This window comes from Lissotriton vulgaris, chromosome 11 (assembly GCF_964263255.1).
Source record: "Lissotriton vulgaris chromosome 11, aLisVul1.2, whole genome shotgun sequence".
Taxonomy (NCBI): Eukaryota; Metazoa; Chordata; class Amphibia; order Caudata; family Salamandridae; genus Lissotriton; species Lissotriton vulgaris.
In genome coordinates, this window is record NC_141699.1 from 331,393,376 (window position 1) to 331,419,629 (window position 26,254).

Consider the following 26,254-nt stretch of genomic DNA (forward strand, 5'->3'; position numbering starts at 1 on the left):
GGTCTATACCATAATTTCTATGCTTCATATAGACTAGGAGCAGATGTAGTCTAAAGGCTACAGCTGCCGCCCTTGGAACTGAGTCACTGTAGTGTAGTTCCTAGTTTCCCACTAGGCCCTGCGCATTGGAATAACATAAACAGTAGTATCGACGTGGAACTGCTTATATTCCAGGCCTCCACTGACTATGCTAAACTTAATTGGGTTGTGTTACCAACTAGCTCAGAGGTCACTGGAAACTTTCTTCTCTGCATAGGAAGTGATCAGCTTCCTTGGCACAGAAAAGAAGGGATTCAGTTTTCCAACAACCGTGCAACATGACAACTTTGCTCCTCAGATCAAGAGTCAATCTCTAGGGTCGTGTGAAACAATAGACATGTATTTCACTCAGTCAGTCTAGTGCAGTTTACTTTCACGAGATGTAGAGAATAGAGAGACGGGCGTGTATCAATAAAGGGTTAACATTTATTGAACAGTCTTTCTTCTCGTACAAGAGAAATGTATTGCCACAATTGCAATAATTGTTATTATAAAAAGTACGTACAGTAAGATAAGTATTGCGAAATAGAACTGTAAAAGCATTGATATGGTTTCTTAGCCATACAATGGTTTAAAAGTAATAAAACATATATACAGTCATATATACATTAGGCTAACATACTCAACTGGTGCTTCTAACTAAGCCTACCCCAGTGTGCCTGACCTAAGCCTAACACGTGAAAGGGGAGCAAGTAAGTAGCTTTAAGTTAAGTTGGTTTTGCCAAGGTTTGTTTCAAGAATTCTCGTCTAAGGGTTTAGTCAACACCATACCTCTGAATAGAATGATGGAGGATTGGTATCTCCTTCAGGGTCTCTCTCGATATCCCAGTCACCCGCGAGGGTAAACCGGAAACGCCGTGGCTGGATTTCTCCGCACGAGAAAGGCAGCGGGTCTCTTCATCGCGTCGAGGAAGGAGGGGGGACAGCGTCCGCGGGCAGCTGAAATCTGCTGGATGTCTTCGCAGAGGGACGGCTGTTCAGCTCCTTAAGCGTACTGCACCATAGGTCGCGCTTTAGCGGCGATAATGGTATCAGCAGCTTCACCACCACAGGATAGCAGGCTGCAGCGACAGAGTGCTAGATTTACCAACACAGGGTCATGCAGGCAGCCAGCATCAGCAGCTCACAACAGCTCACAACAGCTCACATTGCTTAAGGCAACGTTGGTAATATTTATACCTGACAGGTGCCGGGTTTGACGCAAGTTTGCTGGACATAAGACGTCAATTAAAGATGTCACTAGGAAGTGATAGTTATCAGTTGCTCATTAGAGTTCCATTACTAATCAAAACATAGCAAGCGGGGATTTCCAGGTTTGCTAAGTTTTTATCTTGTTGAAGAACTCGGAGTGTTATCTAGGAATATCAGATAGTGACTACTGCTCTGTCATTGCACTAATTGGTCGCAAAGGAAGTGGCAGAGGGAACTATGCTGGAATGTGGCTCTGTTCGTGTGAGGCCAGAGATGACTTTTCAGAAAATCGCACTTGAACGGTTATGCCAATATAGGGAATAAATGGATTTATAGCCGAATAGGGGCATAAGGTCACAGTATCGATCAGGAACCTAGATAAACACGCAACATCACCAGGTTCAAGTTCTGGCTTTGGCTCAACATCCTGTGACTGTGGAAATCACTTAATCTAAGTGTGCCTAAAAAAATATGCATTTGACCTTGTGCAATATAATCTGGTGCTTGCGTAAAGCATTCCAATGCCCTTGGGCAGAGTTTGTGCTATACTAAACTGTAAAAAAATAAAAAGAATAAATTAGCAAGTTTGAGGAAAGTAGTTTACAATTCTATCAAATATACCGATGCTGGAGACACTTTAAGGTTAGTCATAGCACTTTTTGTTCGGAGTAAAATGTGGCCTGTTTCTACAATCTGGCCCTAACCTCAGTAATTTGGTGGGTTTTCGGTTTACTTCATTTCACAGAGGACTCGCTTTGTGAGTTTTTCAGGTTCCTGCCTCATAGACACTGCAACTGTGTGGTTTGTCTACAGTTTGTTACTCTAGTACTTTATTCAGCTGTAGTGCCCCAAGTAAGCTTTAAATTAGGAAGGAACCATGGTCTTAACTTAATCAAATATGATGGAATAGGAAAAGTGGCCAAAGACAACAAAATGCAACTGTACCTACTACTAGCAATGGAGCATCAGGTCCGAAGAGCAATCCTGATGAGAATAATAGACTATTATCATGAGGCATTCATCTCAGATACTCCAGCGGTCTTCAAATCAACAGAGAGCCTGCCAGACTCGTTGACCTAAATGCCCTGAGACTACAGCCGAACACACTATATTGGCTCTTCTCCGTGATTTTACACGTGAGGCCTGCTAGAGGTGGTAATGTATAACTAGTGGCAGGACTGCGGACCTGCTTAGCGGCAAAGGGATGCTCTTTCTCTAGTTGTTGTACATGTGGGCTCCTATCTTAACTGTTAGATGCTGCAGTCAGGCACAGTTATCTTTCCAACCTGCGACTGGGATTCTTGACCGTGTAGTTTTTCCCCTCAACTTAGTTGTAATATGTTCTTTATATGGGCAACAGATGTTGAGGGTGGAAGTATGGGGAGGGGAGGCGCTGAGAGGCGGGTATGTTGCTTTGCATGAAATTACTAATTTTAACAGTTTTCTTTTCATGTATTAAACACAAGAGCTCTCCACTGTACTAGTTCCTATCTCTGGACCAGGTTTCGGAATGTTGTAAGATAAAGGATCTGTTTTTACAAATGGTCTACTACTCTTGGAAAGGAAAAAAGGAGTTTTAAGAATCTTTTGGCAACCTGATACCATTAAGGGTGTATTTTAATTATTCACTTTGGCCGATTTATCAAGTATTGTTACAGGAATGGCTTCTTACAGTGAACGCCACCTCAAGTGTGGAGGTTGAGCATAAGAAAGAGAGGTAGCATTTATATTGTCCTGAAGAAGGTGGTTTTATTATTCTTCTTGAGTACCACCATAACGCGTCAACACTTGTCTTTGAGGGGTTTTATCCAAAGAACGGATAGTATTGTTTGTAAAAATTAGATGTTGCCAATACTGTTTTGGATTCTTTGTGAAATAACCATTACCTCTGTGTCTATAAATGTTGTTGTCCGTCTTTGATGATGTTTTTTTTTTAATGTTTTTGGCTCAAAAAGTATTCAATGTAACCTATTTAATGTACACTCTGATGATGTTTTAAATAAAATAATCATTTGTTTACACACATATCCCTTGGTTCCTCCTTTTCAGGACTTGTGAAGTATTGTGGTGTGATTGCTTATAGGAATTGCATATATATAGATTGGGTATTTTTTCGCCAAGAGCAGTCTTTTTTTTAATATTGTTAATGGTACCCTTGCTCTTAGCAGCTAAGGGGTCACCCTCGTGTTTTTACACTTGTATCAGGATGCACCTAACTTATGAACCTCAGCAGTTTGCTGGTTTGGCTTTTATCTAGCTGTGGCTACAATCTGAATGCCTTTTGCTATATGCAACTATGATCTATATCTGTATGTGGTTATCATCTGAGGCTATGACCTATCCTTAAGGCTCTCTGCTGTACCCAAGGCTTAGATGAGACTATCATCTTAGCCTCTCTCAATAGAGTTTGGCTATGTCTTGCAACCACAAGCAGATATAATCCAAGCCATCATTCGATCACCTCTGCCATGTGCGTCTCAGACCACATTCAGGCATGGCAAGGACTTGGACCCCCCCTAGGATCTTGCTATCATCCAAAGCCCTCTACTACATGGAGTGAAGGCCTTTGAAGAGGTCATTTATGAGCCGCACATAACTATACTCTGATGTGCCCATCAATTATGCCTCCCTCCTGCAGTGGGCTCTTTTTTGTCCTAAGGCTCAACTTTATTTCTTGTCAATTGCTTGCCAGATTAAAGTAACTAAGCCACCACTCCAGAATGAGCACATACTTACAAAGTAAACTGCTCCGAAACTGCCATGTCCGATCTCATGCAAGTCTGTAAATAGCAGCTCGGGGTCATCTTTATAGAAGAGGTCGGCTATGTCTGGGTCCTTGGGCACCCCCTTTCGCATGTTGGTTGGTATTAGGAGCAAGATCGCTCTTTAAATTCCCAGTCAGTTTCCTCCCTCATCGAAAGGAGATCGGTCCCACTACTCTTCAGCACCTGCAAAAAAACAAAGGATCAACAAGCACAGAAAGCTGGTTTAGAATATGGATACATCTCTTTGGTAGTGGATGGTGTGAAGAGGTGGTGATGGAGACCAATTTACTTTACAGCTTAAATGCAGAGCATACAATTCCTGAAGCACCATCAAGATTCATGATCACAAATTAAGTATTGCATTAGATACACCAGAAGGAAACATTACTATATCAGGTATAGTGCATACCATTTTCCAAGAAAAACTCCTCTCTCCAGAGAATGTAAATGACACTAAATTTTCACAGTAGTATGAGGATTCACTTATCCTACTTTTAAAAATTGTAAAACATTATCACCACTGTCCCAATTTAGTTAAGTCACCTCTGACTGCTATGCAGCAACTGCTCACCTAAATTGTATCCATATCATATTAGTAATCCTGATGCCATCATAAGCCTGCACCCACGACTCTAAAAGTAGGAAAAAAATATATGGGTAGAAGAATAGTGAGATAGGAAAGATAAGAGATTTAGTGCAAAGAAGGTGGTAATACCTTGATAAGTCCTCTAGCATTCAACAAACTGAAGGGCTACACAAGCCTTCCCATTGATGTCACCTACCTTGACACAGTCCACCTCAACAAACAATGTAGAACAGGATCCTACTCACACTGGTCTTCAAAAGGTAATCCATGGTCTGGTTCCTCCCTACCTCACAAACAAGATGAGAATGTACTCTGCCCCCTCCCCCACCACATCCCCTGGCTTACACTGTTTGCTCCATGTCACATATCTGCTTTGTAACTCTAAGCCTCATATGTACATTCCTTATTCAACACAGCTACTTTTGTTCCTAGTCTCCACATGAATGGTTACCATTTATTTCAGCATTCAATAAGAGCCTCAAGACTCGCTTATTACCCTGGAAGGTGTTTTCCTGCCAACTTCCTACTAACTATCTGCGATACATACCAACTGCTCCAACACACTTCCCCTCCCAACCCCTCACAGTTCATTTATCAAGTGTAAGCCTTGCCATACACTGCATTTTCTAAATAGGACTCACCACTTCTTCTCGAAACATACAAGTAACTTACCTTCAGTAACGCTTTTTCTGGTAGATACTCTATTTAACCTTCGATTACTCAACTTTGCAATATTCGCAGGTGCCAGACTGGACACAGATTTTTTTTTTTTTTTTAACTGGTCTGAGGTTGCTTGTGTTCTGGTTCATGGAAGACATGGACTAGCAGTTTGGGCTGTCTTTTTTGATGCAGATATCATTCTCTAACACACTACACTGTCATTAGAGAATCGACAAGGTAGAAGTGGAGCTCTAGAACAGCATCAGAAAGTGCAGAAAGAAAAGTACTTATGTCACCATGCAGAAGTGGAGCTCTTGTGTGCCACCACTCGTTCATTTCTGGGGCAGTATGGAGTTAGCGATGCACCTATTGGCAGGCAGGAGCACTATTACAAAATTCTCTGAATCCAGTTTGGCACCGGTCAGATATTCTAAGGTGAGGAAATCCATCAGAAATTAGTGAACCTGCAGCGGCACAACCACATAAGACTAGCATTGAAAACATGCCACTGGCTCCCAGTAAATGCGGAAATCAGGTGCAAAGATGTATGTACAATGTACAAGGATTACTGGGGAAGAAGATCATAATACCTGCAGATACTGGACACCCAATATGTGCCCAACAGAAACCTACAAGTAATAGAGCCAAGCCTAATATTTCAATGAGCCTTCAAAAGAAACCAAAACTGAGGCAGATCCATGGTTGCAGAGTCCCAGAATGTGGAATCGTCTGAACCCAAACCTCTAGGAAGAATCAAATGTCAACCTTTTCAAGTAAGACCTGAAAAACGGGAGGCGTTTGACTTCTCGCTTCACATAACCAGCATCTAATGGGTCCATGGCCTCAGATGTAATTTGGCTAACGCAAAGTCTATTAGCAGCATAAAGAGGTGACAAGTTCCTAAGAACCATTGGAAGTGCCCATACCAAACTGAGTAGATTTCATTGTAACAAGCCATCCAAGAATAATCACCTCTCTGTAATCAGGAAACGTCCTTTTGAACAAAGCCGGAATCATGCTGTGGAAACATAGGCCATCAATAGAACGAACACGGCATTAGCACACATTCGTTCAGCACGAGATTGAAACCAAAGACTTATTTTTAGTTGGGGCGCATAGGTGGGATGATGTTGGATATAAAGTCCAACTACTTCTCTACTGTTGCAAAGACTGGAGTTAGAATAGTAAATTAAACTATTCCAACATCCAGCACCCCTTAAGGCAAGTCGATAGACAGTTGTGTACTGAACAAATGTATCCTAAAGACGCGTTCGTACTGAAGATAGCGTTCGGAATGCATGCGTTCGGAACACATGCGAAATACTGTCATACATTCTCCGCAATCATCTAACCTTGTGATCTGCTTGGACGTAGAGGTATGCCATTCTGCAAATACTGTAAGTGGTCTGAAAAAAAGGGATATGGTCTAATTAGTACTCAAGAATATATGGCACACCATGGTACTGGAACTGTTACTCAGTCTCGTCTGCCTGTCTCCTTTTGGTATTTCAAGATAAAGTTCACCGTGACCCACGCATTGGTCATCTAACATTGAACCATTAATCAGTTATGTTTTTCTTTTTCGAAGTGCCAGAATGATGCATTTAAGTGCTGCAAAGACTTTGTAAAGATATCTGAAACAAAAGAGTTTAAAAAACTTTCCACTTTGACATGAAGTTTTCAATCCTGCAAATGGTTATTGGAAGCATCTGCTGAAGAAATGTTCCCAAGTGCCATAATATAATTGCAGGTGGAATGGGTAAGGAAATAATCCAACTGGACGCCTAACAAGCAATCCAGTCCTTGGGAGGGTCAGTAGCTATGAACTATCTCTCACAGGCAATACCTACCCTGAAGCCAGGGTGCCTGCTTGCCTTTTATAAATGTAAATTTGCGCAACTGGTTACTCTGCAAATGTAGAGGGTGTTTGGAAAAGGCATTGGCTTTAATAGACGTATTCACTTGTGGATTCCTGATGACAGTTTTATTGCAAAGGAGTTACCACCTGAGTTGTGAAATGAGTGCATTTAATGGGCAGTGTAAAAAAAACACAAAATGTACAGTCTGGGTATTACGGAAATCTATATTTTGGAAGCACTTTATCTTACACCTTTTGCACATTTTGTATCGGCCTATCTTATACTGTGTGTAATGAAAGTTTAAAATAATTACTTACATATTCCCAGTGCTTTCTGTCACAGAAAGGGAACTTGTAGCACTAAACATATGCAAGTCACTTCTCCACTGAAGAAGGGGGAATAATACCCTAGTTGACAGCAGCACGGGGGGCAGTTGGGGGGAGGGGAGATGGGGTAATATCCATGTGGATTGGGGAATGCTAGAAGCACGGTGCACTAAAAGTTGTTGACTTAATGGCAATGATATGCAGACAGAACGAATGTCAGCTACGATAAATGCACATATGTAAAGGAATTTGTTGTAAATATGAACGCACATGCTTAAGAAGGACTACAAAAGACAATAAAATATGGGTTTTTCTTAAAGTTACTTCTCCACTGTATGAACCTGGATTTAATTCTGTGGCTTTTTGATTACAGACACAGACCTCTGCAATGCATTAACTAAAAGGTTTCATAATCTTCGGTGGTGCCTATGCCACTGTTTAACCTAACTTGGATTTATTTTTCATTTAATCTGTGTCTTATTTTATATGTAGTTACCTGAAGGTGAAAGACTGAAAAAGTTAAATAATATCTTGTTTTGTTAGCCATGCCTTTGACTCTGCCCCCAAGCTCACTCACCCCACCCCATTTGCAAGCGGCATCATAGTTCGCATACTTTTTAGGTTGAGCCTGGGCAGCGCATGCGCTGCTCTCCGAGGCATGCTGTCATAGAGTATTGACTTGAAGCCCCACCCACTCTCCAGCATATTTGTCATTGGCTTGTGTCATTGTCCTTCCTAAATGCTGGCTTCTGATTCCTTAACCCCTTCGGCGCGGCCGCGATTCTGCGCGGCACATTCTGATTGAGGGTGCGGTCCTGACGTCCGGGTGCCGTCATCAGCACACAAGCACTGTGTGCCATGACGGCTCCCGGCCGTCATCAGCATGGAAGGGGTTAATAGACTTGTTAGTCCCTCCTTAGTGCCGCCTTGTCTTCATATGTAACCTCGCATGAGGACTGGCCCTTTTACTGCTGTTATACGGTATGTCTTTTTTAGTCTGTAAGCCACATTTTCTTTAACAAGTTTCTCTTACTCCAGGCAGGACATGCTTTCCTGTAACATTCAGTGTGTCACGCGCGTTTTCACTTTCCAAGCAGCCCGGGACAATGGCAGCCGCTTCTTTGAAATACAATAGGTCTCTGTGAGAAAGTGCCATCTTTCTTGCATGGTATGCCCTCACTTCTTGCTGAATGGCTGATGTACTTTGACTGAGCGTGCCCTGGGCTCCTGTCAATCAGATCCCCAGGGCCTGAGTTCCTACCCTAAAACTGTATTGAAGCTAAAACCCAACCCCTGTTAAATGGTACCATAGGTACCCAGGAGATTGTGACCAGAGAAGATCCCCAAGGGCTGTAGCACTTACTGTGCCACCCTTAGGAGCCCTGCACCCTGACGCACACACACTGCCTTTGCAGGCTGAGTGTCCTGGTGCAGAACTAAACAAAGAGTCGACATGGCACACATCCCTGTGTGCCATCCCCACAAACCCACTGCCTTGGCATACATCCGCCACCCTTCTAGCTGGGTGCCCTATGCCAGTGGTGTGGACAAAGGTGCATGATCTCGGTGCCCCTACAGTGCCCAGGGTCATTCCTGGGCATTGTAAGTGCAGTGATGCCATTAAGAGTATATGGTGCTGGGAGGTTGTCATTACTAACTCCACAGCACCAGGATGGCTACACTGAAGACTGACAAGTTTGATATCAAACTTCTCAGCACATTAAACCCACACTGATGCCAGTGTGGGATTTAATGTAAAATGCTCTACAGAGGGGATCTTGGAGATGCCCCCTGAAACCTAACCTACAATCCACGTCCTGTCCGAGAGGCTGCCTAGGCTGCCACACAGCAGACCTGTTGCTGGACCCCTGGGTGGAGATCCCCTCGCTCTCCTGGGCCTGCAACAATGCACATCCTCGGCAAGGTGCCAACACCACCCCTCTGGTGGGAGTGGCGAGGTGAAGCACAACTCAGGGCTCCGGCCATCTTGAAGATCAGAGATAGGCCCCTGCCCCCTCCCACAGGAGAGGAGCCGGATCGGGGGTGTACTCAACCCAAGGCAGGGACCTATTGGTCCCTGCCCTTGCCCTACCTGTAACGCCCCTAAAATTAGTATTTAGGGGCACCCTGAACCTTTGGTTCCTCAGATTCTGATTTCGAAACAAGAAAGAAGACCAAGAATAAGAAGACCTGCTGTGTAGCTGCTAACAAGAGGACAACACCAAATGAATTGGCCCCAGCCCTACCGGCCTGTTGATCCTTGAACCTGCTCCTGTTAAATCCCGGCGTCTCCTGCGGTCAGCAACTGTGAGAACCAAGGAGGACCTGCCTGCCTTGACCCTCTTAGAGACTGGGAGTCCCATGAGTAGTGGTTCTGCTGAAACAGAAATACCCCTGGTGCCAGCCAGGAACCGCAAATCCAGCACACTCTGCAACCCCCAAGCCTGGCCGGTGCCTGAGTGAACGAAGACCCCGAGGACGTCCCCCCGGCAATTCTGACCTGGAATCCAGTGCCCAAGGACCCTGCTTGACGACCCAGACGACGCCTGCAGCCTCGGAACCAGGGACCCCTCCAACCGCGACCAGCAGAGGGTAAGATTTCCAGACATCAAAAAACACCCCTGCACTCGGCGCCCCCCGGCCTCCTGTGCCCAACTCCGGGGTGCCTATCTATTCTCCAAGATCCCAACTTACCTCTCGAAGTTTTGGTCGCTCCTGAAGAATCTCTGTCCCAGAGCCTGCAGCCTTTATTCCCTTTTTAAGATCTCCATTGAATAACTTTGAGCGCCCGACAGCTCAAAAGCACCCTGCACCCAGTCGCCTGAGTGCCCCTGGCAGTGCAAGCTTTGTCCTCTCATATTTCCCCATTCGCCCTGAGCAAGTGACCAGGAGCCCAGCTCTCACACCTGCGTGGTCTGCTAGCTAGCAGCCACCAACCGAAGGCCCCCTGCCTCTCATTGGATAACATCGGACATAACTACCTCTACCCCGGCTGCCCCTGTGCCTCTGAGGGTGTACCAACTGTACCTACCTGACCCTGGGAGACCTCTGAGTCTATGCTCAGAACCTTAACTCTACCAGTCGAGTACTTACCTGAAAGTCGATAACTCGCTTTTCTTCCATAGGCTAACATTGACTTGTTTCACTGGGAAATTCTTCTAAGTGTGGAGTTTTGAAACTTTAAAATATTAATCTAAAATAAGCCGAACGACGAATTCCAATTTACTCACCTGTTGTCAGGTGCGACCTCAGCGCTGCATATTTGAGCCCAGTACGGACCCTAAAAAGTAATTCTAACCGCACTTATCAGTAACTTGAATTTCCTTCCATAGGATATCGTTGCCTGCTTTTTGCTGAAAAAGTTTTTAAGTGTCGATTTTTTAAACTTTCCAATATTCTTTAAAAATCGTGTCAAAGATAAAAATTTAATGACTTGCCTGTTTTAGATAGATGTCCCAGTGCTGAACCTAGGTGTCCAGCACTGGATTACAAAAATATCGTAAACATTCTTTACTTGCAAACTGAATCTCCTACCATAGGATAACATTGGTAATTTCAACTGAAAAAGTTTTGAAGTGTCAACTTTGAAAATACAATAATATTCCTTAAAAATCACTACTGTAACCAAAACGCTTTTACTTAACTGTTTACAGGACATGTCCCAGGACTGAATCTAGGATCCAGTCTTGAAGATAGACAAGTAATCTACAAAGTAACTAATTGCATTTAACTAGAAATTCCCATTAAGCTCAATGTTGCATTGTGTTGGAAATTGGGTTGCCTATTGTAACAAACTAAGTCTATTGTATTCAAAGAGTCTATTGCCTATTTGAAAAGTATTTAACTCAAGGAAGCCATTCTGAGAAAGTATATTTTGATGCCTTGTTAGTTTTAAAATAAAACAACTATATCTTCTGATACAAAGCAATTGGCCTAGAGTTCAGTTCTTGAGTGTGTGAGACCATTTGCTGACTGAGTGTGTACAACAAATGCTTTACATTGTCCTCTGATACTGCCTTACTGCTCGGCCAAGCTACCACTTTAGAGAGTAAGGTTATATCTAACGTTAGCCTCTTTCAAACCTCTGGGGACTGTGGTCTCTGTACACACCGTACCTTACTTTGGTCCAGTATATACAGAGTCACTTTCTTACAGTCTCGCATTTACAAAAGTTTGAAGTATTGGCATTGTAACTGTCATTGCCTTTTTTATGTGTTAATTATCAAGGATAGGATAGGATAGGATGTGAATTTGTAGAGCGCGAATTGCTGCCCGGAGGCGTCCAAGCGCTAGGAATACCGTGAATCCGACCCGGAGGACCCAGAGGGGAGAGAATGGGAGTTAGTTAGACTGGGTGAAATAGGAAGGTTTTCAGCTGTTTACGGAAGACCGTGAAGTTGGAGTTAGCTCTTAGATGCAGTGGAAGGGCGTTCCAGGCCCTGGCAGCATTGTAGGAGAACGTCCTACCTCCAGATCTAGATCTTTTAATTCTGGGGGTCACTGCGAGAAAGGTCTGATTAGAGCGTAGGTTTCTGTTGGGCGTGTAGTGGGTAATTAGATCCCGCGTAATCCTGGGACCAGTGTTCCAGAATGACTGGTGAGCTATGCACATGGCTTTAAACATAACTCTCTGGCGCACCGGTAGCCAGTGAAGGGTTGCTAGTCCGGTCCTTACTGACTGTCTGCGGGGGAGGTCGATTAGCATGCGTGCTGCACAGCTCTGAACTATTTGGAGCCTTCTCAGAGTAGATTCCGGAGCACCGAAGTAAAGTACATTATTAAAATCAAGGCGTGATTGAATCAGACTCTGTACAGCTGTCTGTTTGGCTTCCATGGGGAGGAGAGAGAAGATTTTCTTGAGCATCCTCATGATGCCGAAGCAAGTAGCTGACAGTTTTGTGGCTTGTACATTGAAGGACAGGGATCTGTCCATCCAAATTCCAAGGCTTTTAATGCTGTTTTTGGGGGTTGGTGGAGGGCCCAGACTGGGCGGCCACAGTGAGACGGGGAAGCTGAGGTCCGGTTGGCCTAGGACCATAAGCTCGGTTTTGTCCCCATTTAGTTTTAAGGACGATAGGGACATCCAAGTCTTCACTTCCTCCAGACACTCTCTAAGCCCGCCCCGCACAGGTAGATTGGCTTCCTGCGTCAGGGAGACCACCAGCTGCGTGTCGTCCGCATAGGAGATGGTCTTAATCCCGAATGGGCGGACGACATCGGCCAGTGGCCTCATGTACAGGTTAAAAAGTGCAGGGCTTAGAGAGGAGCCTTGGGGGACACCGCAAAACAGATACAGATAAATAAAAGGCATTGTCATTTACAATGCCAATAGCTTAAACTCTCACAAATGCAAGACGTATTGCATGGCAAATGCTTGTTTTAAATGCACTTCCACCACTGGGTTAGGTGAACCAGCTGGCTGTCTGGGCCGAATATATCTTTCCATTCCGCAAAAAAAAATCCCGCATACCATCACTCCGCATTTTTAAGTCCGCAAAAACCATTACTCCTCAAGCCATGATTCCGCAAATTTTCACAACACATATGACTTCACTCCGCATGCAATTATAACGCAAATGCATGTGTGGTGAAGTCATATACTTTGTAAAAGTACTTTATCTTTAAAGATATATATATATATATATATATATACACACACATATATATATATATAATTTTAAATAAAATGAAGAATTAAGTCTTTAAAATTAATTACATTATATTTAGAACTATATTAATAATACACACACACACATATATATGTATATATATATATATATATATATATATATATATAAACCCTAAAAACTAATTCCACCCTAGTCCCTTTAAATACCCCAGCACCCTTAAACACTAACCCATCCTGACCCTAAAAATACCCCTGTACCCCAAAACCCAAAACAACCCCTGAACCCTAAAAATACCCCTATACCCCAAAACCCAAAACAACCCCTTAACCCCATAAATACCCCTGTACCCCAAAACCCAAAACAATCCCTGAACCCTAAAAATACCCCTGTACCCCAAAACCCAAACCTACCACGGAACCCTAAAAATACCCCTGTACCCCATAACCCAAACCTACCCCTGAACCCTAAAAATATCCCTGTACCCCAAAACAACCCCTGAACCCTAAAAATACCCCTGTACCCCAAAACCCAAAACAACCTCTGAACCCTAAAAATACCCCTGTACCCCAAAACCCAAACCTACCCCTGAACCCTAAAAATACCCCTGTACCCCAAAACAACCTCTGAACCCTAAAAATACCCCTGTACCCCAAAACCCAAAACAACCCCTGAAACCTAAAAATACCCCTGTACCCCAAAACCCAAAACAACCCCTGAACCCTAAAAATACCCCTGTACCCCAAAACCCAAAACAACCTCTGAACCCTAAAAATACCCCTGTACCCCAAAACCCAAAACAACCCCTGAACCCTAAAAATACCCCTGTACCCCAAAACCCAAAACAACCCCTGAACCCTAAAAATCCCCCTGTACCCCAAAACAACCCCTGAACCCTAAAAATACCCCTGTACCCCAAAACCCAAAACAACCCCTGAACCCTAAAAATACCCCTGTACCCCAAAACGGAAACCTACCCCTGAACCCTAAAAATACCCCTGTACCCCAAAACGCAAACCTACCCCTGAACCCTAAAAATACCCCTGTACCCCTTAACCCTTAAATACCCCTGCACCCCATAACCCAAACCCACCCTTAAAATACCCCTGAACCCAAAAAAAACCCATATACTCACCTTACAACTCACCTTAAAACATATAATTTTACCAATCATGCTTTTACAATGATTTTCGTCATAAAAGCATGCGAGATAAAAGCATATAATATATAAAGGCATGCGGTATGAAAAAATGCGGAGTAAAGGTACCTGCGTACTAATGGTATGAGGAGTGAAAGTATGAGGAGTGAAAGTATGCGGAGTGAAAGTATGCGGAGTGAAAGTATGCGGAGTAAAAATTGCGGAGTGATGGTATTTTACCGTCTGGGCCAGCAGGTAGAAGACCAGGTGCGGACTGCACCCCACGTAAGACAAACCTCTCCCGCTTTCCCAATGAGTAGGAGTAACTCCTCCAGTTCTGTTGCCCATTTCGTATCAAGACTTTTGTACTATTATCTTTCAGACATACCCGGTTTCCCTTCAGTATGGCTCGTCATAAGCCTAACTATTAGTGTTGTGCCCGCTTCCAGCCACTAAATATGATCCTCGTGCCCAGCGTCGGATTGGTAACGGGGGCATTCGGGCAATGCCCGAGAGGCCGGGGTCCGAGTTCCACCTGAGGACTGCTTTTGAGCTGCCTGGGGGCCGATTTGAGCTGCGTCTCTGTTGTTCGACTATCCCGCCAGCGGCCCAGTGGGTGTCTGAGTGGCCTTTCTGGGGGGAGATGGGCGCTCATTACCTCCCGTATAGCAGCAACAGAGGCGTCACCCCCTTTCTCTCGCTGGGCCTCCCATTAATGTAGGCATACTGAGGGGGCAGGGGGCCTGAGCAGAATTGTCTTACTTTTTTTCAGGGGTGTTTCACTGGTGTAAACTGATGCGTGCATTCCGCCCCCCCCCCCCTTTTTTTAATGTAAAATTACGCTGAAGCAGTGATTTGAGGGAAGGCATTATGCTAATGTGGGCCGATTTTTTTTATGCGTGCCCGGGACGATTTTTAATCCCAATCCAACCATGTGACGGTGCCTCCTACCATGGAGGTTGCTTTCTCCCAGTCGCCGCTATCTGCTGTCTGAGCAAGTGGTCGCGGCCACGCTCAATACAACTGCTCACGTATAGTCAGATAAAACGTAAGCGCCAGTACAGCAGTGGCGTGCTGCACTCAGTAAACCAACAATGAACAACGCCAGTAAGTAAATCGATGTCCCTTGGCTGCTTCCCCTAAGAACGAGTTTTTAAAAGTTTCCACTAGGCGGCGCTAGGTTCCCATATGTTACAAACAAGAAACAGCTGAACACAGGGGCGCAGTAATCAGCCCTGCGCCAATGGCCCACTCGGGATGGCTTATGTAACAATAAACACAGGAACGGGTTAGCGCCCTGTTGTTCAGTTCCACTTTAACATTGTTTTCTATTCGCCCTATAGTCTCCGTGTCTTGGGCGAAGACTATAGCGGTGGGTCAAGTCTCTTGTCTTCGTGTAAAAGGGTGATGTTATGAGCATGCGTGTAATTAAATTCTAATTTCAACTGACAGTTTGAACTACAACCGGGGGAAACTCTTATGTTTTAACTATTTCACAAGCTTACAGAGACAGCGAACAAATAAAACCTCTTCGATGTTCAAGCTGCGGCAGAAAAAGCACACAGATGTGTTTACCGTAGTGATGTGCCAGCCTGGCCTGGCCTGGCCTGGCCTGTGAGGGGTCTGCACAACAAACCACATCAAGGCAGATTTGGTTGAAACGAGGTACGAAATAAATCCCAGGGAGGCCTTCCTGTCACACCCTTGCAAAGGTGGGCCGCCGCCGTGAATCGAAGCGTTACTCGCCGTGGTCACCTCAGAACTCTTAGCCTAGTGACCGGTCTCCAGTTCAATCCTACAGATGAGTGGATCGGAGCACGTAAAAAATAGTTTAACACATTTGAAATGTCCAAAATCAGACATGGCCTCCCGTACTTCAAATATCCACTCACCCTTAGAAATCCTTAATTCCTTCAGCTTCAGTTCCCTTCTTCGACTAATATCAAGCACACGGGTTAAAAAGGAATGTATGGCAGGCAAGATGTTTACAAGGAAGGGGGGGGGGGGTAAATGAAGAGTAGTGACAAAGCCACCACGATGAGTAACTTGTACTCCTACGTCACCTGCCACCATTCCTCTTATGCGTGGGAAGGTTTGCAAGCACAATGTAGGGAAGAAGGGAGGGGGAAACAGTGCGAAGACTTCAGCAATCGCCCTTAATCATACAATGTAGATATCCGCACTTTGTCCCTAAATTAGGATCCAACATATTATGTTTCAAAAAGCACGAGGACACAGCAGATTACCTCCTGCCAGAAAACCTAGCTCTTACTAAATAAGAGACAGGAGATTGAGGGACATGAGATGATAAAAGTCTTGAAAAGCGTAAAACAGACTTTGTATCATGAAAGATAAAAGGCATAGATAATCCTAAATAAAACAAGGGCGGACGAGAAACAAAAGGCTCCTTCGAGCAGTTCATGAGTACATACAAAATAACAAGGGATTTCTATAGGCTGCGGAATCATTAGAGGGTCACAGGAGTTTATGGTAAATACCTCAGCAGAATTGGACCGATGTGCTGGAGGTCTCAAGAAGTGCCCAAATTAGAGAAACTGAAACAAAAGTTTGTACGGCCGGTATTTAACCCTGAACACAATACATATGCCGATACTTCAAATAAATGTTGGCTTCCTACACTATAGTCTGTGCTCTGCACCTGGGCTTGTTGGGTAATTCGGGGTTCCCTGAAGGAAGCCCTAATGGCCATGAAACATAAAATGGTATTCCTGATTAAACAAAGTCCTGAAGAGATTTTTTATGGGGGGGTGCAAATGAAGGAGCTAGATGCCTTCTTTTACTTTGGCGCTATATCTAACAGCAAAAATGGCCAGAGTCAGTAGATGGTACTTGATGTGTTTAATAATGGTTATCAAAAGGATCACTCTTGCTTAGAGAGAACCAACAATGGTATCTTTTAAAGAACTGTAGGAACTCCTGCTCAATCATTTGGCAAAAGAGCCTTGGACATGTTTAGAAGAATAACAATGGGATTCAAAGACCAATATAAGACAATTCAGCATAAGGAGTTCTTACTCTATGACAAGACATTCAAGTATTTGGGGACAATAAGAGGGATGTTGCTGGTGCAAGTGGGTAGAGTATGAGAGAAAAGGGAAGCAGGATTAAAAAATTAAAAATCAAATAGACTTTGAGATACACAACTTCCATGAAAAGTGCATTCTGCTCCTGCAGTTGGAAACGACTAATACCCCCCAAAAATGGCACAACAGTGTTCGATTTAATAATAAACTGATTAGTAATCGACAAGCATTTCAGTTTTATGTCAGCATTTCATTTCATACTGCCAGAAAGGTCTTCAAAAGGTAACCCCACTAATCGCCTGAATGTCTGAAGGGAGCGTAAAAATAGTTTTAGCAAGTTAAAGTTGCCTACTCTGACACAACACTGGCAGGCACATTTTGCAAAGTACGCTCATAGTTTTCCCGTGAATACTTGTCAACCCCATGACAAACAGCAGGTCAAATAAAATCAAAGTGGTTGATATTTTTCTCACACACTTTCAAACCGCGGAAAAGCATGACTTCACAGTAACGCCTTCTGACCACCCCTTCAGATACTCCACTATCCTCGTCCAAAAAGGATTCAACTTTAGTAATAATCAGGTAATATGAACAAATTCAAGTCCTCTGCTTCCAAACCCCTACTAGGGCAACCTGCCTCACTACGAAGCTCAACTCCACTGAGTATTTTTACGATTGTTTATGTCCTGTACCAATCATCTGACCTAGATACGCCCTTCACCTTAAGTGAGACTTGCCCTTCTTGACGCTGCAAGTCTCAAACTTGCTTTGTACATAGCTGTAGTTACATTTCTGCAAAGACACAAACTCTTAATTACTGTCTTACATTATAGTTTTCTCATCTTCTACAGACATTTAGTCAATTTGACTCTAACGATTGATGCACTGCTAGCATAGGAAAGGTTAGTCTCACGCTCTTCGTTTGGGTGGGGGGTCGAGTAGGAAAGAGCCCTTTTGGACATGGTTACCCCCACTTTTTTCCAGGTAGGTGGTGCAATTTTGACTGAAAGTGTGCTGGGTTCCCGCTAACCAGGTCCCCAGCACCAGTGATCTTTCCCTAAACTGTACGATTGTTCCACAATTGGCAAACCTTTAGGCCCCCGTGTAGTCCCTAGTAAGTGTTATCCATGGCACCAAGGGTATTGGACCTAAAGGTCCCGAAGGGTTGCAACACAAAATAGTGCCACCCTAAGGGCCTCTCACCAAGCTCATGCAAACTGCTGTTGCCTGCGGGTCTTGAAGCCGAGAAAAATTAAGAGACGACATGTCACACATCCTTGTGTCACTGAATCAAAGGAGAGAGGGAGGACTAGGTAAGCTAGTCTGAATCCCCGCTTTTATATATCAAAAATCAAGAAAGACTAGCTAGGTTTTTTTACAGATAAGACTCAATGGAGTACGTATGTCAAGGAAAACCAGTAGGTTTTTTAGAAAGCCCTCACCCACCAACCTAGTTGGTGGCATGCTTCATCATCGGGCCCACCACAGTGGCACCTAACGTACCCCGGGTGTGCTTCGACACCAGATTACTGCGGAGCTGGTATAATTACTGAGTGTGCAGTGTAGTGAGTGTGAAGGTGAAGATTTAAAAAGCCATACAAAAATCCCAGCACCCGAGAGTAAAAAATATTTTAATAAAACTGGGTATCTGTTGGCACATTAAAAGGCAGACGGACACGGTGGAGTATGGATTATGACCTCCAGTGTCCTGTGTGGTCTACATGTTTCAGCCTGGCCTTTCTTAATTTAAAACAGGCTTTCCTCAGGACCAAGTGAATATGTGTGGGGTTTATAAAATTAATTTACAGTGAGTGTTTTTTAGATTTTATGTGTAGCACGCGCTAAGGTGCTATATGGGTGAGAAGGGGATTCCCTCTCGCTTTGCTACATATAACATAAAAGGGGGAGACAGACAGACGTACAGGGTAGAGTCATATTAGCATATTATTGCAAAAACAGTCGTCATTCCACCGTCTTATAAGGTGAGTGAGCGAACTATGCATGGCTAAAGTGTGGTCTTGTCAGTGGCAAGACTCATGTGATAGTTATCTAGAAGCCGGTTGTAGTGGTGAGCTAGAAAACGAGAATACCAATGTGAGGTTCAGGTAAGTGAAAGAAAATTATTATCCTCACACAGTATTTTGCTGTTCAAAGCCTTCTTGGGTCGCCTGGCAGAGAAAAAGACCCTAAAAGAAGGTTGTATTGGTTTAACAAAATTATCCGACCTGTAAGGGAAGACCTCAACACCTTACCCCCACAGTTGCTGTAGCGCGCAGCCTCATTACTCACGAAACTGTCGATCTGGTTCCTCCTTGGACCTGTCGTCCTTCTGCGGCGCCCGGTTGTGAAAGGAGGGCTAGCCCAGTTTGTTTTTAAAGGCTCCGTAATTGTCTGCACCTGGGTCGGGGTAGAAATAGAGGGAGGGGTGCTCTTGAGCGAAAAGCGCCATGTCATGTGAGCTCTGCGCATGAATGCGGTGGGTAGTAGTCCCTGGACCGCGCGCGAGCCTTCGTTGTGTGGTGCTCCGCGCATGCGCGGAGGGATAGAAGCTGTGTATGGCTACCGGGAGAGCGTGGGAGCGCTCGTTGTTGTCAAGGACGCGCTAGTGTGCATTATTGCTCGTAGAGAGAGCAAAAAGGTGTTTACATGAGTGTAGTAGGAATTGGGGTGAGGGGAATGAGATTTACAATTTGAAGTTCAGATTGAGGTCGCTCAATGTGAGACAGATTGGTTGCTGCACAGTCTTGTAAAGAAAAGGAAACATCATATATTAAGGGAATTCCACGGTATGGAGTCGTTGAGCCCCTCAGTATGAGTGGATAGACGGTAAATCCAAATGTGGGGATGACTACCCGCAAGGTACGGACAAGAATGACGGAACACCGCAGTACCATCCGATGTGGCAAAAATATAAGTAGACTTACAGACCACTTCCTGTCCCACAACCACACCCCAAATGACTTCACTTGGACTGTGATTGAACAATTCGCCATAACTGAAAACAATGAAAGATATCTCCTCCAAAAAGAACAACGTTGGATTTACCGTCTATCCACTCATACTGAGGGGCTCAACGACTCCATACCGTGGAATTCCCTTAATATATGATGTTTCCTTTTCTTTACAAGACTGTGCAGCAACCAATCTGTCTCACATTGAGCGACCTCAATCTGAACTTCAAATTGTAAATCTCATTCCCCTCACCCCAATTCCTACTACACTCATGTAAACACCTTTTTGCTCTCTCTACGAGCAATAATGCACACTAGCGCGTCCTTGACAACAACGAGCGCTCCCACGCTCTCCCGCGCATGCGCGGTAGCCATACACAGCTTCTATCCCTCCGCGCATGCGCGGAGCACCACACAACGAAGGCTCGCGCGCGGTCCAGGGACTACTACCCACCGCATTCATGCGCAGAGCTCACATGACATGGCGCTTTTCGCTCAAGAGCACCCCTCCCTCTATTTCTACCCCGACCCAGGTGCAGACAATTACGGAGCCTTTAAAAACAAACTGGGCTAGCCCTGCTTTCACAACCGGGCGCCGCAGAAGGACGACAGGTCCAAGGAGGAACCAGATCGACAGTTTCGTGAGTAATGAGGCTGCGCGCTACAGCAACTGTGGGGGTAAGGTGTTGAGGTCTTCCCTTACAGGTCGGATAATTTTGTTAAACCAATACAACCTTCTTTTAGGGTCTTTTTCTCTGCCAGGCGACCCAAGAAGGCTTTGAACAGCAAAATACTGTGTGAGGATAATAATTTTCTTTCACTTACCTGAACCTCACATTGGTATTCTCGTTTTCTAGCTCACCACTACAACCGGCTTCTAGATAACTATCACATGAGTCTTGCCACTGACAAGACCACACTTTAGCCATGCATAGTTCGCTCACTCACCTTATAAGACGGTGGAATGACGACTGTTTTTGCAATAATATGCTAATATGACTCTACCCTGTACGTCTGTCTGTCTCCCCCTTTTATGTTATATGTAGCAAAGCGAGAGGGAATCCCCTTCTCACCCATATAGCACCTTAGCGCGTGCTACACATAAAATCTAAAAAACACTCACTGTAAATTAATTTTATAAACCCCACACATTCACTTGGTCCTGAGGAAAGCCTGTTTTAAATTAAGAAAGGCCAGGCTGAAACATGTAGACCACACAGGACACTGGAGGTCATAATCCATACTCCACCGTGTCCGTCTGCCTTTTAATGTGCCAACAGATACCCAGTTTTATTAAAATATTTTTTACCCTCGGGTGCTGGGATTTTTGTATGGCTTTTTAAATCTTCACCTTCACACTCACTACACTGCACACTCAGTAATTCTACCAGCTCCGCAGTAATCTGGCGTCGAAGCACACCCGGGGTACGTTAGGTGCCACTGTGGTGGGCCCGATGATGAAGCATGCCACCAACTAGGTTGGTGGGTGAGGGCTTTCTAAAAAACCTACTGGTTTTCCTTGACATACGTACTCCATTGAGTCTTATCTGTAAAAAAAACCTAGCTAGTCTTTCTTGATTTTTGACACATCCTTGTGTGCCATGCCTGCCAGCACTACATGTGGCATAGGTAAGTAACCCCTGAGGCAGGCCTTACAGCCCTAAAACGGTGCACTATACCTCTGTGAGGGCATATCAGCGAGAGTGGATATGTCCGGGTGGTATCTAAGTTCACCCATAGGTATCACCAGGGCACACTCTAGTCCTAACCAGTACATGGGCTTGACACTCATCATTACGAGTTATTTTACCTTCAAAATCCATATTCCATTGTGCCATGAAGATTAATTGATGGTTCCTTAACATATACCTGGATGCTATGTTTGTAGTGACATAATGTGGCAATGAACACTCTTTCTTTTCTACATTTTGTACTTATAGAACAGTTTAAAAGGCACATGTGTTGACTCGAGTGTTGCAATCCTCAGACAACATCCCGATTCACCTCATTAAATTCAGCTCATGCTAAGTCATAACACTCACTATAAATGCCCAGTCAACATAGAAGCCTTTTCAGCATCTAAACTCAACAGCACAAATGTCTTGCAGTTCCATCTCAATTTCATTAAACACTGAGAATATCCTGTGCAAATTCAAATTTGTATTTCAAATTGAAATAAATGAGACCAATGGTACAAGATAAATATGTACACCTCTTTGCCTAATTTCCCTCATTTTTGCAAGAGACTGTGTCCATTCTTACCATCACACCGGGCTACAAACGCACATTCCATCGACTCTTTAAAAGATTGCCTCCAACATTGTCCTGTTGACAAGTAAATTACCCAAAGAATAGTAAACTCCATTGAAATCTGTTGCTTTGTATGTTTTGCTACATACCCTGGAGCTGGTTGGTTATATTATTCAGTGATTCACAGTACATAAGACGTCATCAGGGCTTGGGGATGCAGATAATATTAGAAGAATTGAGAGAGCAAAGCTTTCAGAAAGTTGACCACACTGTGATAGGATTTTCAAATTTGCCCTCAAAAACAGATTATAGCAAACACAACAAGATGACGGAAGGTGTGATGAAACTTTTGAACCACTCACCCTCAGTCAAGAGGTCTGGGTTTAATCCATCATTCTTTTGTTCACTATGCCACCCCAGTTTGGACCCAGCCATATGCAAATCAGTCCTGACCCTTCTCCTCATGGGAACAGTCCAGCCCAAACTGCCAAGCCAGGTCCTCTCTGGACCGGAAGCAAGCACCCTAGGGCCGGTTTCAGGATATCACCCCTCATCAACAACACTAGCTTGAATCCACTGGCACAGTGAGCAAGGGATTCACATCTGGGCACCCTTGGCCTCTTAATGCGAACATAGCAAAAACAACAAGATAATGAACGGAGTGATGACTGATTTGCATTTGGCTGGGTTTAAACTGGAATAGCATGGGGAACAAAAAAACAATGGATTTAGGCCCAGATCTCTGTAATGGGGTGAATGTTTGACATTGTACAACATTCTGTCCATCAATTGTTCTTTTCTCCCAAAAATGATTGGCCCATAGAAGTACAGGTGCATAATCATATTACTAAAAAAATAAGACATCAAATTGAATCACCTATTCAATTTTGAATTATATTACCTTGCTTGCAAATCAATCCACTGAAAATACCAAACTTGTGGTGGCAAATGTTCATCAGAACTATCGTCCATTTCTTAGTAGTTTTCTCAGTAACGTAAGCTACGACTCTTGGTATATGTCCTGGGTTATGACAGGCTACTGCAGAAGTCTACATCATTTGAATCGGGCCCCCAAACTATTAAATACGGCGTTAAGGGAGTTTCTAGTCTGTCGTCCTCATTTAACATTTATGTTCAACCGTTAACTAAACTACTTGAGGAAATGAGGATGTTTGTTATATGAATGCAAACAACACACAGATTATCTCCTATTTACAAAATTACGGTGTAGAAATGCTAACAGTTCTATTCCAGTGTTAACATGGACCCCTATCCTTCACACTCACATGATTCAAATATGAATGGCAAAACATTTCTTAAAACGTAATTCCTCCAAAACGAGTACCTAATTATTAGAGACCCATCAGCCGTTTGGCTGTGTGGAAAATTGTTACGATTTGGTGAACATCATCTGCGCCATCTTGCCTTTTTTTCCGATGCCACACTTTTTTCCGTACGCTCCCACCTGAGTCTGTTTTTGATCAGAACCGCTCTCTGCACGTCCCTGACCCCCAACCCGGTTCTTCACCCTCGCCAGCGCCCCCATGTACTAGTCACCCCCGCTCTCACATGCCTTGCGCGTAAGCGGCAGCCATTCTAAGCACCATGGCCTCCCTGCCCTCGCTGATAGCCAGCGCGTCTCTCACTCTCTCTTAACCTCACAGGCATCCCCCGCACGCTGACAACCCCCTCGCTCTCACATGCCTTGGGTCATAAACCCCTCTTCAGCGCAGATCTGCCTCAGAATCCCATCCTGTTCCCAGCGCGACACCTCCCTTCATTCCTTTCATAGTCTCAGGCCCTTTGATGCAAACCTCCCTTTTCTGTGTGCCCGTCTGTCTTCCTTGTTCCCAAGCCACCACCTGGCCCTGCGGATACTGTTTATTACCCCGTACAGTAGGAAGCCTCCCCTCCCCATCAAAAGAACCTCGAGCCGATCAAAGCCCCCACCCTACGAGATCCGATCAAACTTCACACATTCCGTGAATCGGCGGAATGTCCTGCTGCGCGATAATCATCACCTGTTGCGACCGGGGTGGGGAATTCAACTGTAAATGTATGTGGGAACGGGCCTGAAGGGGAGATTCCGAGGATGTTCTTTCAAATATCAAAGTGTTGCAAGAATGTGTTACGTGCAATAAAGATCATAAACCAGAGTATAAGAGGCCAGGCCTCAGAGATGTGGCTAGAGCACCTCGTGACGATACTTGCTGTCTGAATTGATGTGTTCTCCTCCGGAGAGAATAAACCCTAGTTTCCTGCCTTTCAGTCTCCAGCGCCTGCTTCTTCATTGATTAAATATTGGTGGGTCATAGAGGCGACACCGCCGGGCAACACAAAAAGGGTCGTTGGTCACTGGTTGTCTTTGCACCCTTTTTACAATTGGCGTCCCAAGCGTGGGGCCCATCAGCGACTCGTGGATCCAGTGGGAGAGGTCCTGACGACAGAGTGAACGACTGCAACGATCGGAAGGTACCCTGTCCAATAGACCCTCGTCTGACAGCCGATCATCCGAACTTCACTGATTCCGAACGGACCTCTCTTGAGTGATCTACGGTCCTGACTGGGAACCATCAGGAGTGCCACGAGGAGTACGAAGAGAAGAGGACGATCGGGCGCTGGATTCGGAAGACAAGAAACTGTCCATGCGGTCCGGGTAAGGTCGTGTAAACACGACAAATCGCGAAATAATTGATAATTGATGGAAAATACTAGTATTACTCTTTGTTAATTTATTTGGAGTTTCGCTGTCGGCAAACGGAGAAACAACCGGCTCTCTCTTTGCAAGCAGTGAAGGATAGGTACGCATCCGTCGGACCTATCTTTCTCCCCCACTGAACAAATTGCCCCTCCCCATTGATTAACTGTTACGGATTGTTTTCTGGAGACTCTCTGTCTGCAAACAGGAAAGAATAGGTCCCCTCTTTGCAGATAGTGAAAGGGTAGGTGACGCAGACCTTTGCGGGCCTACTTATTCTCCCCATTGACCATTTTTTATTTTTTATTTGTTGACCAAACACTGATTGCCCGAATATTGGTTCATGAGGTATTCACTGCCTGCAAACAACGTAGAATAGAAATATTCTGTCTAGTCTTTGCACGCAGCGATAAGATAGGTAGTGCTGACTATTATCCCCATTTGTGATCCGTCATGCCTGTCTTCTCCCCACTGATGGATAGCTGGTTCAGCCCGGACCGTTTATTAGAGGTGGACCATCTAGCCCCGCTGGAAGGCACCCCTAATAAAGACACGTTCACAAAGTATGGATTAATTACCATAGCCTATAGTAAGCTATGGCACAAGTATACCAAAGCAAACCAAGAGAAACAGTGGCCACTGATAGGATCCTTCGATTTAGACAAAATAGAAACAGTGGAAATAGCCCTTCGTAATAATAAGACAACGCCTATTATGCTCGATAGTCTCGGTATGTGGCGCAAAGAGGCTACGCAACGAAAAGAAAGAGACGAAGTCAAAGTAGTTAAAGAAACGCGACAGGCAATCCTCCAAACGTCTGGTAGGCAAAAGGAAGGGCCAAAGACGACACAGTTCCGAGGATTAGACACAAAAAGAGAACGGTGTAAAGGGATGTGCCGGCGGGACAACCCCGAGACACAACGACCCAAAAGTAATCCCCCGACACTATGCACAGGACGAACGGATTTAAGGCAAAACCAATGTGCTTTCTGTAAATGTCTCGGACACTGGAAAGCCCAATGCCCGACTCTACAGAACATAAGTAAGAGCGGAGGGTCGACAGAAATAACAGGCCGGCAGAAAGGGAAAAGGCGCGAGACAAAAACAAATCAGACTAACA

The 26,254-nt window shown here is 44.5% G+C and overlaps 1 protein-coding gene across 5 annotated transcripts in view; it reads right to left on the bottom strand.

The window, feature by feature from the left end:
* TAOK3 (TAO kinase 3) overlaps nucleotides 1-26,254 on the bottom strand; it is a 1,449,622-nt gene that overhangs the window by 962,322 nt on the left and 461,046 nt on the right. For 4 of the 5 annotated variants that reach the window (XM_086943286.1, XM_086943290.1, XM_086943288.1 and 1 more), the window contains one exon: nucleotides 3,967-4,178. In XM_086943286.1, coding sequence (XP_086799412.1) covers nucleotides 3,967-4,086 — 120 coding nt within the window. In that variant the 5' untranslated portion in view covers nucleotides 4,087-4,178. Of the gene's footprint in view, nucleotides 1-3,966; nucleotides 4,179-4,566; nucleotides 4,628-26,254 lie in introns of all 5 variants that reach the window. The other variant, XM_086943287.1, reaches the window with a different exon arrangement.